Below are 19,030 nucleotides of genomic sequence, written 5' to 3' on the forward strand. Positions count from 1 at the left end.
TCCCCCCCTCTCCCTGTTACCCTTTTTATGGTACAAATTCAGCCTTGGGGAAAAATAAAATTGTCGCCTTGATCAGACACTTGTCTTGGAGTCCTTCATCACATCTCTTGTCCTTCATTCTCTTCCAGGTACTGAACACCCCTCGTTGACAGTATGCACTCATTGATAAGTAGATATTGACCAAAACCTCGAATTACCCAAGATGCAATCAACAGATCTCAGGAAACTCAAGAAGAAGGATGACCAAAGTGCAGATGCTCCCACTCCTTCTTAAAATGGGGAACAAAAATATCCATAGGAGGGGATATGGAGGCCAAATCTAAAGCAGAGACTGAAGGAACAGCCATTCAGAGTCTGCCCCACATGTGGCCCATATATATACAGCCACCAAAACTAGGTAAGATTGATAAAGCTAAAAAGTGCTTACTGAAAGGGACAGATTATGCATCTCCCCTGAGAGACACATCCAGGGCATGTCAAATAAAGAGGTCAGTGCTAGCAGTAAACTACTGAACTGAGAACAAGACGCCCTTTATGGGAATTAGAAGAAGTATTCAAAGAGCTGAAGGGCTTGCAACCCCATTAGAACAGCAATGCCAACCAAATAAACCACTAGCAAAAGACTATACATGGACTGACCCAGGGGTCCAACTGCATATGTAGGAGAGAATAGCCTTGATGGGGCACCTGTGGAAGGGGAAGCCCTTGTTCTTAAAAAGGTGGGACCCTCAGTGCAGTGGAATGTCCGGGAAGGGGTTTCTAAGTGGCATGGATTGGGGGACCATACATATGGGAGAGGTCATGGCAGGGGTGCTTATGGACCAAAAGCTGAGAAAGGGAATAACGTTTGAATAAAACATATATATCTAGTAAAAAAACTGAAATTTAAAAAATGATACTAATACCAAAAAATAATCAAAAAATGTGAATAAGAAAGAAATTTTAGGTTTTGGAAAAAGATGAATGCCAGGTATTTGAAAAACTGTATGACCATGGTAAACACTTTAATATACTTGAGAAATTTTTTACATGTTAATGAACTGCATCTTTTTTTAAATAGTGAATGGAAATCCAGTCCCTTCCTGGCTGTGAGGCTAGGTATCCAGATGTAGTGGAATTCATTATTTGTTGGTCCTGAACCTTTGAGTCTGCTTCTAACTCAGCTTATGCCAAGGAAACTAGGCCAGGGTGATGTCTAAGCCATTGACCAAACCATCTGGACTAACAATCACAGGTGAAATTCCACCTTGTAAATGGGACGAGAGGAATAAAAGATACCTTTAAGGATTTAAAAAAGATGAAATGTACCCAAAAAAATCCAATAAAAAATTTAAAATAAAAATAACTTCGGAAATACAAAATACTGGGGTGCCATTCCACAATCATGATGTGTTTCTTCTTTGATAGCTTACAGGTTAATTTACTTCTCTATAACTGTTTTCTTATTTCAAAGTAAGAAATGGCATCATCTGTGGAGTGATGGTGAGAACAAAAGCTTTGCCGAACTTGAATAATCGATCCCTCCCGAGCATGTGCTTAATATTCTAAGAACAGGGAAATTTCCTGAGGGGATTAAAGAACAAAATCCAAACATAAAACAGGAACAACAACGATGTAAAAACATTCTGCACGCTGGGTATGAAGGCATGTTGCAACTTTAATCAGCTTTGTAGGTATTTCTAATAAACACACAAAGAAACAAAAATCCCATCACAGTCCTAGCAGTTGCATCCAACAAAGAGAGAGCTGTGAGGTAGTGCGTGCTGCTTCTTTCCCCAGATACCCCTGGGCCTCAGGCCTGCACCCAGTGAGCTGGACCAAGAGCAGCCAGGTTGAAATTCCTGCTGCCATGGCAGGATTCTGCAGGAACATTTCCCTTTGACAACAAGGAACCTGTGTGGAGGAGACCTCTTGGTGAGTCCTCAAGGACTCTATGTGTCCTATTCTACAGGGAGAAGCCCTGCCAGGTCTTTGGCAAGGCCAGCCATTTGTATGGGGAAGTCTCTGGTCCTGTGGCAGAGGGCGAGGAATGGCAGAAAGAATGGCAGCTCCACTGAGATCAAAGGCTACCCCTTCTAGGCCTGTGACCTCCTAATTAATTTATCTTTTTACCTGATGCCCTATTCACATTTTCTTACTATCATACAACTGTGATCTTGATGAGCAGCTGGGCTCTTGTTTTCTTAATCAGTTCTTTGTTGTCACAGACGTTTTTAACTTACTCCAGCCCCTGAGACTTATTCATACCTTCTGTATGAAGTAGGACCCTTGGTGGGACTGTCATCTCAAAAATAGAAGGTTCAGTAATCCAAAAGATTGGACTCCAGTTTACCTCAGGCCAGGAAAGAAGTCAGCCACCATTAGTAAAAGAGCAAGGGAAAAAGTACATAGGACACATAAGTGCCCTAATCAGAAGAAAAGATCCTCAACTTCTAAGGGCCGCACATCTGCACCCCTCTCTTCTGAGCTTTGTATAGTGATGTTGTATAACTCCAGATGGTAGTAAAAGGCAGAGTTCTTCCCAGAAAGGTCAGACATGATTTTCACTCTTACATCTGTGAGGTTGGGTGGCATTATAGCACACATTCAGGTGGAATTATAACACCTAGGATAAGAAGACAGAATCCACATATCACAATGCCAAATAGACTCCCTCCTGAACTTATGGACCCATTAAAATTGAGGTTCAACCTGAACTCAGGCCATTCCACTCCCTTTCCATCCTCCTGATTCTTATGTTTGCTACACGTAAAAGATCATGGTGTAGTCCCCAACATCCTCATGCCTAGACTTGTCTATTCAGGAAGTATGATATTGGAGAAGTGATGGCTATATAGTTACAATGTAGTAACACAAGGTCCAAGTTGACATTTGCTCACTGATGTCCAATTTAATTGTCTTGTTATATTTGAGAAAGGGAGGATGCCCTACTTTATATATAAAACGGACAGAAATTTATTATTTTTATATGCCCTGTAGTTGATCCCTATGATCCCAAGGAAAAGGAGTCTTTATTGGAAAAAAAATAGGATTATAGACCATTGATTTTGTGAAATACATGGATATGTAAATGGAAACAATGTCAGCTGTCAAGGACTGCACAGTAAGCAAATATTTCCAGGTTTTATACACTCAGAGGTATAGAAGAAATATATTGGCCTCCAGAAAAAGGGAAAAGCTTAGGAATCGAAGTACATGTCACATGCATTGTCTCGAGTAGTAGATTTACTTTTAAGAAAAATCTCCCTCCTCCTTGGTCCCTAGAGATTTGGGTGCTAAGAAAAATCTGTTCTCCAATTCAGGGTTGTAAGCAACCCTCCCCAGCAAAAGCATTGTTGACTTCTAATGAAGCAGAGAGGCATATGTAGCTCTGAAATAGAGGTTGCCAAATGGTATTCCCAGTGACACATGGGAGACTGGAGGAAAGGGTCTCCACAGAAATTCATCAGTGTGGGGAGAGCTGGTTAGTAGGTAGGCCATAGAATTTTCCAGTGACATCACCAGTAAGACGTTCACTGGACACTCTATTGTATCTAAGAGATCCCTAGAATCTTCTGTGATGTCACCAGTGTTGTGGTGACACCAACTGCCTTTGGGATATTACTTCAGTTCCCTTTGGGTTCACAAGCAGGCATGTTTCGCCAGCTGCTCAGGCTATTTCGGAAGGAAAGTGTTGATCAAGGAGAAACCACACCAGGTCAGAGGGAAGCTGACCCCCTCTCTAGTGAAACAGGAAGGAGGAAATCATTCTGGGGAAGGCTTGGTGAGTCGTGGGCAGAGTTGGGGAACATCCTCAAGGAGGTAGGTTTGAGATGTGCCTTCTAAGACTAGGCCTTACAAGCAGGAGAGTTGGGATTTTTCAAAGGCAAACCAAGAGTCAGGAGTTCCTGATCTTTAATTTGAGAGAAAGACATAAAGTGGTAAGACTTCAGTGTCTTTTCTTGAAGCTTTTTAACTGTGAGTGTCAATGATTGGCAGGAGGAGTCACTGTGAGATTAACAATGTGACCATCCATGGTTGGGAGTTGAAGCACTTCATCCTCTAGATTACTGTAGGTTACAGAAGTCTCTGATGGCGAGAACAAGGAAGGATGCACCCCTAGTCATGAATTGAGTTCTCAGACACTTTGGGCTGGACCACACTTGGTTAGAGCTTGATGGTGCTAAGCATTATGAAGTCATTATGAACTCCAGGATTATCTGCACCACATCTGATATGAGATAACAATGTCGCAGATGTTTATGTCTCAGTCAGATTATACATTTCTGTGCCGGGGTTTGTGTAATAGTGAGTGTGGCACGCATATGGCATTAGAGGTTGGGAAGAGGGACATAGCTTAAGAATCAACCTTTAAGAAAGCTTTTCTGCTCTTTCAGGGATTCACCCAGTCCCTACCATTTCCCCTTCCTCAACCTCCTTTTCGGATTCAGAATGATCTATTCTGCCCATTGGTTCAAATATGCAAATTCACTTGGGTTTATCTGTCTACAGGTTTTGGTAGGAAGGCATCATCCCAAAATGTCATCAGTAAGCAAGAGGAGTGTCTAAAGCAACTGGAGGAACTCAAATTTGAAATCCAGAAGTGTCAATTCGAGAGGGATGAACTTTACCAAATCCTGGACCTTTATATCTATGATGAGTGGGACCACAGGTAGTCATTATGCCCAGTAACCTGTTCACTGTCTTGCGCTCTCTCTCTACTACCTCAAGATTTACTCATAGCACGAGAAAGTTTCACCTCTCATCCTGGATTTTAAGGAGATTTGGCATGCATTTGCTTGTGAGATAAGCTAGGTGCTGTGTGTTTAGGGTCAAACTTTTTGTACTTGACCCTGATCTCATTGGATTAGCCTTGGTTCTGTCAACAGCTAGAAGGACCTTGTCACACTTGCTGCAACTGTGTGTGTGAATGAAATGCCTGCACATCATCACCCTTTTCCTCTGAATTTCTTCATCATACACTGATTCTATGGCACCTCCATGGATGTAGTTGGCATTCTAAATGTTTTTGGATATGGGTTGGTGTGTATGTATGTGGCAGTATTTGTTGGTGTTTTACTCAGGATCAGGATGTCTGGGACCTTTGAATGGGTCTGAGGATTTGTTTGATCAACACTTTGCAGGTCATGGTAGTGATGAGTACGTGGAGGCCCACACTGATCAACAGAGCACTTTGCTCCTTCTGTATACCTTGGTGGCACACAGGACTCTCCCGAGGTGAGGAGGTGCTATAAATCCTCTTCCCTGTCAAACTTAGTTATGCCCTCTGGGAATTCATGTAACGATAGAAACCAAGGATTGAGTATACCTGCTTTCAAAACAAGAGAAATGTCATCACAGCTTTCTCTTGGGCCCAAAGCTGTGGCACAGACTGGAGGAATCTTCTTCCTGAACTAGTCAATTCCATCATGCTCACCTGGCCAGCTCTTGAAGGTCAGGTCCCTCAAATTGGTACCGTGACTCTGTTGTCCTGTGCCCAGGATAATAAACTTAACCAGTACAAATACTTTGAAGGAGAAAGTATGTGGTACATACTGAGTTTAAGTAATCGAGAGAACAGTCTGATTTCACCTAATTTGTTTCACCTGCTTTGATCTTTAGTTTTTTATTTTTTTAACTATCCAGGGATTGTTTATTGTGACCTAGAAAGGTCACTGTGGTCTTGACCGTTGTTATTCCCAAACAGGCAGCTCTCAGGCTCTGCCCCCTCCTATATAGTGAGTCTTTGCAGAACCATATCTCTCAGAATTCCAAGGATCCTTATTTCAAAACAAATGTTTGCTTATTTACATAGAAATATTTTCTGTGGATTGAGTCTCACTGTTGGGTTTTGGTCTGGTTTTTGACTTTGCCAATTTCTTTCCTTCCAACATTCTTTGAATTTGAACTTTTTTATTATATATTTTTATTTACATTTCACCTAATTCTGAAATCGTGAGTTCAAAACATTATTTGTTCCTTTGGCCATGACCTAACCCAGGCTGCATGTCGAATTGCCAATACTTCAATCTGAACATGAGATGAGAATGATGGCTATGCAAATGATGACCAACTCAATAAGTGATGCCATGGAGAGGTACAAGGAGCTCATACAAGTGAACAGTTCCTACCGGTGAGTCGCTGACAGAGATGAGAACCCAGCACTAGGCAGGGAATGCTTCTGTCCTGTATGACTTTAACAAAAGTCAGGGCTCTGGTTCCATGGTGTCTGACTCTTAACAAGAAGCCTGCCTCCTGGAAAGGGTCTTAGATTTGTAGCTCTTGGACTCAGTTGTCGTACATGTGAGGGGTGTAGAAGACCCTCCAATTGTTATTTTCCCCGTTAAAGATCCTCTAGATAGAAAAGGTTTGCACCATGATGGGAATATCAATCAACTCTGAATCTCTAGGACTCTGACAGGAGATATAAAGATCTGTGATCCATGAGAAACACATGGAAAGATTGTATAGCTATTGGGTCTTCAACTACCCCTCAGAGGGGCTTTCCCCACAACGTGAAGATGGTTTCACCATACCATGGACATACGAGCTCCCTTATGGACCATCTCTTCTTCCTTGATTTATATAAACCGTCTTAGTGTCAGGATTTTCAGAAGTACTTTGCTTCATGTGGAATGTGGATTCTGGATTTGACCTCCTCTAATTGGTGTTAACTTGTATAGTGTGGCTCTATTCTGGGGATTTCTGAGGATGAGGACCCTTGAAGGGATGATTGGACTTGCAGGAGTGACAGGCAAATAGAGGCTGGCTGGGATTTACCATTTTTTGTTTGTGGTTCAGCATCAGGCAATCCCAGCTCCTGCGTGAACAAGCTCAATTGAAGAACAATATACAGATTTTGCTGAATGAGAAGAGAGAACTGCTGGTGGAGCAGACTGAACTGCCAGCATCCTCTGTGGAGGCAAAGAGGTTCTGTGAAGAGGCCGGAATGAACATCTGTGACCCCAGAGCCAAGCAACAGCAGGTAGGGTTAGGACTCAGGTCAGGTGGTCCTCATGTCTTACCATAAACATAGACACACCAATGTAACTGTCTATTGACTGATCCATGTCCTGACCTAGGTCTCATCCAAGTGTTCATTCATGTGATGGTTTACAAGGCTTTCTGTGGAGATAGCCCCTTTTCAAGAAACTGCATGTTTGGAAATGAAATGCTCCTGCTCTTTGAGAATCTGCACTTCATTAAGGGAGATAGGTTGATCACACAGCACAGCACTACATGCCATTATGTATGGAGGGTGCTATGTGGGAGCCCCTCTTTAGACTAGAACAGGGCTTTGAGGGATGAAGCAAAGGCCTGGAGCTCATTTTCTTTACAGGGATCCTTGAGACTCAGGAAGTAAGTAGTTTTCAAGGAGGAGAGCTTGGTGGAAATGCCAAAGAAATGGTTCTCATTGTCATTTGTGGTGGCTTTTGTTCTTCCTCCCCTCATGTCCCTGTATATGAAGATGGTGACTTCATGCTTCATAGATCTTGGGTAACTACAGAGCCTGTGTATCAGCATGTCAGTCCTGTCTTATTTGAGTGCTCCTGGAGAGTTCATAACTGGGCCTTAGAACCTGAAGCTGTTTAGAAGAGCAAGGATGTGGAAAAGGTTTCTCAAAGGCTGAGGGTTGGCATGAGAGACTTGAGGCTTCAAGAACAAAGTTATCCATATGTACCCCCAATTCTCACCAAGAAAGGTGCATTGCTGTGCTGACCTGCATCTTAGGGAGCATGCGGGGAGGCCAGTTCATGACATGCAGTTTTGTCCAGTCATTATCTAACTTAGTCCTTTAAGCCTAGGTCTCTCAACAAACATGAAGCTTCCTGTTTTGTGCTGGCCAGCAGTCTTTGCATCATTCGTCCAGTTCCAAGATGAGCCCCCTCTCTTATTTGTCTCAACACATTCTTAAACCATTCAGCTATTTTAAAAATAAGGATTAGATTTCTTCACTTTACCTGAACAGGTTATCCCCCGGGAAGATTCTGTATTGTCTTATTGGCTTCCCCATGATCTTGCATGGAATCCTAGAGTGCAACCCTCTGCTGACATTGCTTTGCTGACTATATCATGCGTACTGCATTCTTTCAGGATAGATTCCCTCTCAATATTGTACACAGTGCTACCTTTCAGAAAAGTCACTGTATGTTATTTATTTAGCCTTTTTCTGACTGACATTGAGGTTGTTTTAATATCACAGGAACTCTAATGTGATGAAATATTCCTGGGAACTGACCATGAGTCACTGTCTTCTCTGATGCTTCCAAAGTCTTCTATGAAGGAAACAGGGTAGTTTTAGTGAGGGGCCTATGATGAGTCAGCATAGAGCTTGATGGAGTCTTTTCCTAGAAATCTCTCTCTTGAGGATTTGATGTTGTGTTGTTTAGGGTATCTGTGCAGAACATGTAACTTACTTGTCTGACCAGCAAGTATCTGCATAGAAAGGTTTCCTGAAGTGGAAATGAGTACAGGCCAGGGCAGCACAGCCTGCTTGAGTCTAAGAGACTTGTACACAGCATTGTTCCCACTAATTCCTCACTCAACAGGAAATGTGCTGCATAAGAGCAAAGTTTTCATTTGTGCATGCGAGTGTGTATCTGTGTGTCTGTGTTTGTGTGAGTGTTTGTGTGTGTGTGTGTGTGGTGTGTGTGTGTGTGTGTGTGTGTGTGTTTGCAGTAGTGAACGTGTGTTTCCCTCAATTCCAAGTTTCATGAGAAAAGTACTCTAAGCATTCACTTTACATCCATGAAACATGAAATAGAGCTGCCCAGTCATTTGGCATCTCCATCTAGCTCTGTACAGCAAAAGGACACATAAATTACTAATTTATTCTGTTTCCAAAAATTTCAGAACAGAATTATCCTGTGAAGTCTGGGGGAGGAGTGGAAATATGTTCAAGTTAGTCGTATTTCACAGGGGTAACAAATGGTACAGGCCTAGAGCTTGCAGGTCCCTTTTTGTTATGGTGTAGAAGCAGGACAATAAAATACTTTAGAAATGCAACCCCCAAAAAGAGGACACAAAAACACCTGTAAAGTTAGATTTTCAAGTGATTACAGGCAAAACCACTGATCTGCATTGAAATCCTTTGGAGCACATCAAAGGAATGGAGTACTGGGAGGTAAGGGCAAGGCTTCTCTAGAAAAATCCATGAGTTTATCCTGCTTCTCTGTTCTTTGTGAATTGTGAAAGCCCACTGGAAGGTTGTGTCACTCACTGTGTCTTCTCCAAGGTTGCTTTCCACATTGCCTGCTACCATTTCTTTCCAGCTACCTTGGCACACTACAACTTCCCGTGGGAGTTGGCTTGGATTTTATTCATTGAGAATTTGAGTTGCTTGGCATTGTATCGTCATCCAGAAAAAGTCCCATAGCTATGCTGTGGTGCAAGAACAGGGCAGTTTCAGGAGCCCCTTTAGGTGCACAGATAATCCAAAGCGCTCCCCTATGTTATCTGTGTAGCATTCTGCAAGTGCTGTCAATCAACATCATTTTCTCTCAGTTAATTTCAGCCTCAATGGGTTAGGAGAAATGATGAGCTTCAAATGGGTCTGACAGTGTAAGAACAGGTAGCCCTATGAGAAGCCATGTTCAGAAAGTGGAACAGAAGTTTTAGTTAACCCAGTGATTCCACAACAAGGAGTAGGTATTGCCATTGCAACTAGGGAGCATCAGTGTTGTAGTGGTCCCAGAGTAGCCCTGAAGGAGAATCTATCCAGACGTCCATCAGCCAAGGAGTAAAAGTGTACCATACGATGGAGCCCTTCCATAGATTCTGATTCAGTGTGAGATAATCCATGCAAGCGTTTACTTACTTATTCAAATTATCTGTGGAACAATCACATTACGGGGAGAAAATTTGTTGATTTGGATCCTGGTTATGGAGATTTCCTATGATTCTAGCTTTGGGCATGAAGTCACTCAGGCTATGGTAAAGACAGCTCCGATTAGAAGAAATTGCACACTTTGGGGAAAGTCTGAAAGAGTGAACAAGAACAAGAGTCTAGTCCACCACCAATATATGATCCTTTGCTGAGCAACAAGACAGCTCTACACAGCCTTTGGGACTTGCTAAGCCAGATTGTTAATGGGGAAAGAACCCTGAGTCTATGACGGTTTATGGGAGGACAGCACATCACTGACTGAGCTGTCTATAGGCTCTGGCCACTATGTACATATCCCAGTCAACATTTGTTTTTATGCCTCCAGCGAATCCTGGGGAATCTTTACATTAAGCATTAATGTTCAGGTAGGAACACAGGCTGGAAGAAGCCATTTGAATATCCTTCCCTATATAAATACCCTTTTTGGGTGGATGACCACCCCACCTGGATTTCAGCCTCAGGCAGCTAAGGAGCTACTCAGAGTATTGTTCTGGTACAGTTCATGTGAATTTTGCCCATGAAACAATATATATGATCCTCTGGATTTCTTGCTATGTTCTACTCCTTTCTTCCTGTGATCTCTCCGGAAATATCTGAGGACATTTTCTCTTCTGTCCTCTCACAAATTGCCTTACACTAGCCATAGACTTACAGGGGTGATGTTCTGTTTCTACATCACAATCACATTTAATGTCCGTGTGTACGCTGGGAAGATTTGCATGGAGCACATTCTCAGTGATTACAGGATCTATGCAATTCCCATGGATTTGATGTGAGATGGCTTCTCTGTGTATTTGCAGATACAGTGGTTACAAATTGAACCTCCGCAGGTTCCTTCAGTGCTAACATAATCAGAAATTTCACCTCAATTCTGGGCATGTTCTCCAGAAGGAATCCACATGGTATTCTAGGTTGCTCATACCTCTCTTGAACTCAGGTTCAGACATAGCTACAATGTTATTATTCAATGTCATATACCTGGACCAGTGGGAAAAAATGCTCATTTTTCTCTTAATCCCAGTACAGTGCATAGTCCACAGTTCAAATTCTAGCAGTGTTAAAAGCTGAGATATAAATCCAAGCACAGGTACTCTATGTCACTTGGGGATGCAGGGACTGACCTAGGCTGACAGGTCATGCTGGATTGTCCAACTGAATAGAGCTGATGTAAGAGGGAGAGCTGAATTGACAACCACTCAATAAATCTTTATTCCCTTGCTCTGCTAGGTCTGAAATTCTCCAGCAGAAACTCGAACATGACACAGACCAGGACAAGATCTCCCTTGGAGAGAAGAGCTACAGGAGGAGAACTAAGTGTGCACAGCAAATACACCACTATTGCGTCTCATCTGTAGTGTCCATAGCAATTGTGGACGGCATTTTCCTCCTTTAGTTTAACTTCTTTGGATTGAATAGGCTGTACTTTCACCTCAGCTCTCTCCAACAAGTGTGCACTTTTTGAGGGACTCAGAGAAGTGTTGATGCACATAAATCAAGAGCTGCTGGTCATCCAGAAAGACTGTGCACGTGTAAATTTGTACTTGTCCTGATGGGTCATCCAGAAGAGTTTCATGGAGATCAGTTCACAACATTGGAAAGACTTTGTGACAAAGTCTGTAATATCATTTATACTCAGTATTGGTAGGCTTTTTCCTTAATACCCCCACTCCAACAAAACAGACCTACTTCCACTCCTCTCGAGAAGATTGTTACCATCACTAACAGCTTTTCTACTATATCTCCAAGGCAAGCCACAGGCTATAAGTCTATTCTGCAAAAGGAGCAGCAAAAAATGCTTAGTGCAATTCCTCTATTTAAAGTATGGTTAATTTTTAATTGTTTTGGTTATTTGGTTTTCCTTCTATTCATTTGAAGATTTGTAATTTATCTGTTGTTGTTGTTTTGTTCATTTGCTTGTCTATTTTGATAAGGATATAGACTGTATATATTGACTACCTGCATCTGGTTACTATCAAGTAAATTGGATGTATTCTGGTCAATAAAGGAGTAATCTCAAACTCTTCACTCTTAAGAACCTTCTTTATTGATCATTAGTGTCAACATCTGAAGTCCCACAGCTATCAGGGAGGGATGGATCTCTGAATTCTCATGGGGACTGGGCATCAAATCACTTCCCAGTCAGACTGAGATTCACAGGCATTTATACAGTCACTGTGCACTGTGTTTCCAACTCTGAATTTCAACTTCATCATGCATACAGTACCCACTGTGTATGCTTGCTGTCAACTATATAGTTAACTCTAAATTATACTGTCGATGACAGTTTTGACCAAATTAATAGGATAAACATAAATTTTTCTGTAACACCTCCCAGGACATATAAAAAAGGTATAAGGGAGTTTAAAGCCATCGGGAATCCTGCACCCAAATCCCGGGGCAGAAAATGCTGAACACCCAGGAATGCAGATAATCCTGAGACCACAGGAAAGAAAGCCACTTCTGACCAGCTCTGCCCACATCTCTGGCCCAATATTAATCTGCATGATGCCTCTGGAAAGAGGAATAGAGGAGCAGTCAGTGGCAGTTACCTGCTTGGTTCAGCCTGGACCCAGAACCTACCTGGGCCCTGAGCATATTTGAAGAAAACCATAGGCGTACATTTCTCTGTTTCCTGACTGTGGCTTTTTTTGATTCGAAGCTCAATATACCATTTTGTTGTTGTTGATTTTTAGTTGGATATTTTTCATTTCGAATTCAAATGTTATTCCTTCCTTGTTTTCCAGAAATAAGTCTGAATACCATTGCCCTCCACCTCTGCTATAAAAGTACTCCCTTCACCAGTCATCCACTTTCCCAGCCTAGGCAGGACCAAGGGCTGTTCATTCCATTTGTGCCCAAGAAGACCATCCTCAGATACACATGCAGATGAGGCCATGGCACAGTCCCTGTATAGTGATTGGTACTGGTTTAGTCTCTGGGAACTCTGCTTGGCAGCCATGGTTGTTCTTATGGGGTTGCAAGTCCCTTCAGCTCTTTCAATCTTTCTGTAATTCCTCCAACTGAGGTCCGGTTCTCAGTTCAATGGTTTGCTGCTAGCATTTGCCACTGTATTTGACATGATCTGGCTGTGCCTCTCAGGAGACATCTATATCCAGTTCCTGTCAGCCTGCACTTCTTAGCTTCATCCACCTTATCTAGTTTGAAGGCTATATATGTATAGGCCACATGTGGGGTAGACTCTGAATGGCCATTACTCTAGGCTCTGTTGTAAACTTTGCATCCCTATCCCTTCAATAGGGATTCTTCTTCTCCTTTAAAGGAAGGAGTGAAGAATCAGCATTTTGGTCATCCTTCCTGACTTTCATTTGGTCTGTGAATCTTGGAGAATTTGAGCATTTGGGCTAATATCCACTTATCAATGAGTGCATACCATGTGTGTATTTCTGTCATTGGGTTAACTCACTCAGGAGGATATGTTTTAGTTCGTTCTCTTTGTCTATGAATTTCATGAAGTCATTGTTTTTCATATCTCTGTAGTACTCCATTGTGTAGATGTACCACACTTTCTGTTTCCATTCCTCTGTTGAAGGGCATCTGGGATCTTTTCATTTTCTGACTATTATAAATAAGGCTGCTATGAACATGGTGGAGCATGTGCCCTGTTGTATGTTGGAGCATCTTTTAGGTATATGTGCAAGAGAAGTATAGCTGGGTCCTCAACTAGTGCAATGTCTAATTTTCTAAGGAACCTCCAGACTGATATCCAGAATGGTTGTACCAGTCTGCAATCTCACCAACAATGGGGGAGTGTTCCTCTTTTTCACATCCGCAAAAGCATCTTCTGTCACCTGAGTGTTTTATCTTAGCCGTTCAGACTGCTGTGAGGTGGAATCTCAGGGTTGTTTTGATTTGCATTTCCCACATAACTAAAGATGTTGAACATTTCTTTTGGTGCTTCTCAGCCACTCCATATTCCTCAGCTATGAATTCTTTGTTTAGCTCTGAACTGCAATTTTTAATAGGGTTACTAGTTCCCTGCAGTCCAACTTCATGAGTTCTTTGTATATTTTGGATATTAGCCCTCTATCAGTTGTAGGATTAGTAAAGGTCTTTTCCCAGTCTTTTGGTTGCTTTTTTGTCCTAACCGCAGTGTCCTTTGTCTTACAGAAGCTTTGTAGCTTTATGAGGTCCCATTTGTCTATTCTTGATCTGAGAGCATAAGCCATTTGTGTTTTGTTCAGGAAATTTTTTCCAGTGTCCATGTGTTCAAGATTCTTCCCCGCTTTTGCTTCTATTAGTTTGAGTGATCTGGTTTGATGTAGAGGTCCTTGATCCACCTGGACTTAAGCTTTACACAGGGCAATAAGAAGGGGATGATTTGTACTCCTCCATATGCTGACCTCCATTTGAACCAGCACCCTTTGCTAAAAATGCTATCCTTTTTCCACTGGATGCTTTTGTCTCCTTTGTCAAAAATCAAGGGACCATAGGTGTGCTGGTTCATTTCTGGGTCTGCAGTTCTATTCCACTGGTCTATCTTCCTGTCTCTGTACCAATACCATACAGTTTTATCACTAATGATCTGTAAACTGCTTGAGTTCAGGGATGGTGATTCCCAGGGAAGTCCTTTTATTGTTGAGGATAGTTTTAGCTATCCTGCGTTACTTGTTATTCCAAATGAATTTGCAAATTGTTCTGTCTAACCCTATGAAGAATTGGAATCGAATTTTGATGGAGAGTGCATTGCAACTGTAGGTCACTTTTGGAAAATGGCCATTTTTACTATCTTCCAACTGCCAAGCCATGAACATGGGAGATCTTTCCATTTTCTGAGATCTTCTTCAATTTCTTTCTTCAGATCATGAAATTCTTGTCACATAGATCTTTCACTGGTTTGATAAAAGTGACACTGAGGTATTTTTATTTGATTTGGGACTGGTATGAAAGGTGTCATTTCCCTAATTTCTTTCTCAGCTTGTTTATCTTTTGTGTAGAGGAAGGCTACTGATTTGTTTGAGTTAATTTTATACCCACCCACTTTGCTGAAGTTGTTTATCAGGCTTAGGAGTTCTCTGTTGTAACTTTTGGGGTGTCCCATGTATACTACCCTATCCTCTGCAACAGTGATATTTTGACTTCTTCCTTTCCAATCTGTATCCTTTTGACCTCCCTTTGTTGTCTGAGTTTTGGCTAATGCTGGGGACAACATACAATGGAGACATCACAGTAGCCCGCAGTAGCTTTTTGTAAAAACTGGTTGTTTCCATTTCTCCAAACCTTAGCCCTGGACAACGGCTGTATAGAATTCATTTGTGTGTGACTGCCTATCAGTTGGCCTTGGTGTGCACAATTATTGTATTATATCTGACTTTCCTACTTCTTTCTCCTTCTGCTCTGGTAAATTCTGTGAAACTAGATGTTCCTTGATGTTATGATTCTTAGACAATTGGAAATTGATGCATAGGGGCATAGCACAGCACAGCCCTAGTGGCCCAGGTGGATACTGTGTATTCTCATCTTGGAAAAAATGTAATAACTGCAGAATTGTAGTTCTAGATTAGGGTTTTACTTGCAAAGACAGCTTGAAGAAAATAAGAGAAAATGAATTAGAGCCGACATTGGGACCCTAAGAAAGGAAAAAGTTATTGAAGTTAGGAAGTAAGTTTTACATAATATTATAGACTGGTTAAGGAAGTATAGAATATATAAAATAATATACTAGTAAACTAAGTCTAACTACTGGAACCCTTATGAGAGTCATTGTGTGCAAGGAACAGAACGCTAGTGGAATTAGTGTGCTAAGGGTTACCTTGATTCTTTCTGGCCACTGCCTGGCAGTTTTGCCTATGTCATTTATCATTAGAGTGTCACAGGAAAATGCAATTAGCTGATCTCGGAGCTTTGGACTCTGAAGTATAAAAGTAAAGAGTTAAAGTTTAAATAATGATAAGTTTACAATTATTATTATTATATTGGCCACAGGCCTGGGTACAGGGCAAGCCTGAAACTTTGGAGAACATTTGTAATTTTTAGTTCTTGGTGTGATGTAGTCATTCTTTGCATTTGATTTGGCAATGATTATAAAATCTCTTTTTTCTACCTGCTTTTGGATTATTAATAAAGGACTGGGGCAAGAGAAAGGCTGTAGTTCTGTAGAACATGTGAAGAGTAAATGAGAGGGAGCATGAGGGAGTGAATGAGAGAGTAAATCACAGAGTTAATGTAAGAACAAATGTGAGAGCCAGGGAGAGAGCATGAGAGGAGAATGTGAAAATGAGTGAGGAGAGAATGTGAGGTGTGTATGAAGATTGTGTGTGTGCGTGACAGGAGAGTGCATGTGGTGTGTGTGAGATATGTGTGAGGTGTGTATGAAGAGTGTGTGTGAGAATGAAAGGGTAATGAACAGATGTGTGAATGATTGTGGGAGTTTGAGAAAAGAAAACTGCAATAAAAAAGGCAGAGTGCACAAAAGAATGCAGAGTGTGTGCAGCCTCAAGCTGAAAGAGAGAGAGAAAGAGAGAGAGAGAGAGAGAGAGAGAGAGAATAACTTTAAGCCTTGAAGTTGCCTGTCAGTTTGTACCCAAAGAGTCGTCTGTGGATATGTATTATGTGCCTTCCAGATATTCCTGCTTCCAGGTGAGAACTCTGATCCTGTGAGAGAGCCAGGAAAGGCTGACAGAATGGCTGCAAACCTGAGGGCAGAGGATAAAATATTTGGCCTAGACCTCCTAATTTATCTTTTCACCTGAAGCCTTATTATTAAATTTTCTTACTGGAATAGGACTACGATCCTGGTGAGGGTCTTCTCTCTTGGATACTTAATCATTTCTTCGTTGTCACAGACTGTTTGAGCTTACTCCAGTCACTGGGACTTATTCACACCTTCAAATTTGCTGAACTTTTCAGATTTCTAACATTTGTGGCAAACTGAGTAAAAAAGCAATGAATGTTGAGCACTTCACTGGGGTCCAGTGCATATGGAGCTACGGGTGTATGGATATGGTAAGTCCCTAGGAGTTACTCTAAGAAAGTAGGACTGTGCTCCCCTAGGACCCCTGCGTGACCTCACTTCACTTTGCCAGCTTTGTGGGCTTCTACACTGCTGGTCTGAGAAGAACTGAAAACTAATGAAGTAGATGTGTAGCCTCCCATTACCTTTGTCATTGTTATTATATTAGTAGGAGAGGTTTGATTGAAATATACTCTCAAAAATATTAACAAAACCACTGCCTCTTGTGTACCATCTGGATGAAGTACCAAGTTCACAGACAGTTCTTCACAAACTTCTCAAAGCCAGCAAACTGGAGCATGAAGAAAGCCAAGTCCAAGGCATTCAAAACCAGCATCCTCAACAATGCCCCCAGGAAAGGCTTTGGTAAAAGACAGGAGGTACTGAGACAGTTGGCCCTCATACACTCAGAGAAGACTGTGCCAGGAGAATTGGGGAAGGATTGTGGGAGAGAGTAATTAAGTATCAGTAGTCAGTGAGCAGAACGTAAAGTGAAAAAGAAAAAATACATAAATAGAAATAAAATAAAGTTCTTTAACAAAATGGGACACAATGTATTGCTGAAATAACTCTACTGTGTTTACACTTGCACATGCTTTAACATCTAGAGAGACTAGATGTGATAAAGTAGGATGCCCTTGTCGTTTACATATACTATGTACACAGCAAAGATAAATGAAGTGGATAACATGCAGATCACAGATCCATTGTTCCCTCGCATCTATGTGACTCTGCTTCCCTTTATCAGGACTGTGGAGGCCTCCTCTCATCCAGGTCTCAGGGCTCAAGCAAAATGCAGTCCCCTATGATCTCTGGCCAAGTGCTCTTGTGTTCCCAAAATTACTCTGCCTCAGGCTGCAGAGGCACTGAAGAGCCAGCCTTCACCTTCAAGGTGCAACCACTCTTTCAACTGAAGGTTTCAGCAGAGGCCTTTCATCTCAATAACAGAAGCTTACCTAATCCAAAACATTGGGAAGCCATCCAACACTCCTGATTGCCTGCTTACCTGAGACCAAACTACATAGCTCTCTTCTTTATGCCTGTTTTCCTGATTTGAAAGTAAATATTGTGTTCATCTGTGGCATTGGTGGTAAGAATAAAATCCTTAACATGAATAAGAGGACCATGCAGAGCATGGCTTTACATTCTACTTGCCAATTGAATAGCTAGAGGGAATTACCAAAGAAAACAATAAGAATCCTAACAACAATTACAGAAATAATGAAATGAAATAAAACAAAAACAAAAGCAAAAACAAAAATACCTTGTGGGTGCTGGTATTAAAGCCATGTATTAATTCTGACCAGCTTTGTAGTAATTTCCAATAAAAAACAAACAAACAAACAAACAAACAAACAGCCTTATTACACTTGCAGCAAGTGCAGGAGAGAAAGCTGGGAGACATCCTGTGCTGCTGCCCCCATGCTGTGATTCTGCAGCAACAACTTCCTTGGGAATAGGAACCTGTATGCAGTGGGATCCCTTGCTGGGCCTGTCATCTCAAAAATAGGGGCTTCCCTAATCCAAAACCTTGGAATCCAGTTTACTTCAGGCCAGGAATGAAGTCAACCATCATTAGTGAAAGAGCAAGGGAAAAATTATACAGGAAAAAATATGTGCCTTAATCAGAAAAGATCCTCAACTTCTAAGGCCTCCACAATCTCCACCCCTCTCTTCTGAGCTTTGCATAGTGATGTTGTATAACTCCAGATGGTAGGAAAAGGCAGAGTTCTTCCCAGAAAAGTCATACATGATTTTCACCCTGACATATGTGAGTTGAGGTGGCATCGTATCACAGAGTCAGCTCACCCGGGATAAGGACACAGAAGCCACAGATGACAATGCCAATGGACTCCCTCCTGAACTTATGGACACATTAAAATTGAGGTTTAGCCTAACCTTAGGCCATTCCACTCCCTGCCCATCCACCTGATTTTTATGTTTGCTATGAGCAAAAGATCAGAGTGGAGCCCCAAATATCCTCATGATAGGACTTGGAAATTCAGGAAGAATGATAATGGAGAAGGGATGGCTATGTGGTTACAATGTGGCAACTGGATTCTGACCAGGAACCTCGTCCTTAGCCAATGGAGACTTTAAGGCCGGGCCTGCTGCTTGTTCCAGTGCAGGCTAAGACTTCAGGGTCAGGCCAGCTCCTGAGCCCCACACAGGGCTGCCTGCATACCCTTGTGACT

At 41.8% G+C, this 19,030-nt stretch overlaps 1 protein-coding gene across 3 annotated transcripts; it reads left to right on the forward strand.

Moving 5' to 3' along the window:
- The first annotated feature begins 207 nt into the window (after window positions 1-207).
- On the forward strand, window positions 208-11,883 carry LOC134480482 (uncharacterized). Of its 3 annotated transcripts, none has more exons than XM_087568881.1 (5): window positions 208-397; window positions 4,492-4,651; window positions 5,981-6,112; window positions 6,781-6,964; window positions 11,093-11,883. In XM_087568881.1, exons 1-5 carry the CDS (start codon window positions 307-309, stop codon window positions 11,096-11,098), a joined length of 573 nt encoding a protein of 190 aa, XP_087425007.1. In that variant the 5' UTR covers window positions 208-306; the 3' UTR covers window positions 11,099-11,883. The 3 variants fall into 3 exon arrangements, with proteins under 3 accessions (XP_087425007.1, XP_087425006.1, XP_087425005.1); XM_087568880.1 differs by lacking the exon at window positions 208-397 and adding an exon at window positions 3,539-3,763; XM_087568879.1 differs by lacking the exons at window positions 208-397; window positions 11,093-11,883 and adding an exon at window positions 3,539-3,763 and having other exon boundaries at window positions 6,781-7,095.
- Window positions 11,884-19,030: the final 7,147 nt, after the last annotated feature.

This window comes from Rattus norvegicus, chromosome 9, assembly GCF_021556685.1.
Source record: "Rattus norvegicus strain SHRSP/BbbUtx chromosome 9, alternate assembly SHRSP_T2T, whole genome shotgun sequence".
Classification (NCBI taxonomy): domain Eukaryota; kingdom Metazoa; phylum Chordata; class Mammalia; order Rodentia; family Muridae; genus Rattus; species Rattus norvegicus.

Excerpts from the sequence above, each read along its gene's own strand:
- LOC134480482 (XM_087568879.1), top strand. The coding sequence starts at position 3,634 with ATGTTTCGCCAGCTGCTCAGGCTATTTCGGAAGGAAAGTGTTGATCAA. Across the intron at positions 4,652-5,980 it reads TATGATGAGTGGGACCACAG|GCTGCATGTCGAATTGCCAA; the intron begins GTAGTCATTATG and ends GACCTAACCCAG. Across the intron at positions 6,113-6,780 it reads CAAGTGAACAGTTCCTACCG|CATCAGGCAATCCCAGCTCC; the intron begins GTGAGTCGCTGA and ends TTTGTGGTTCAG.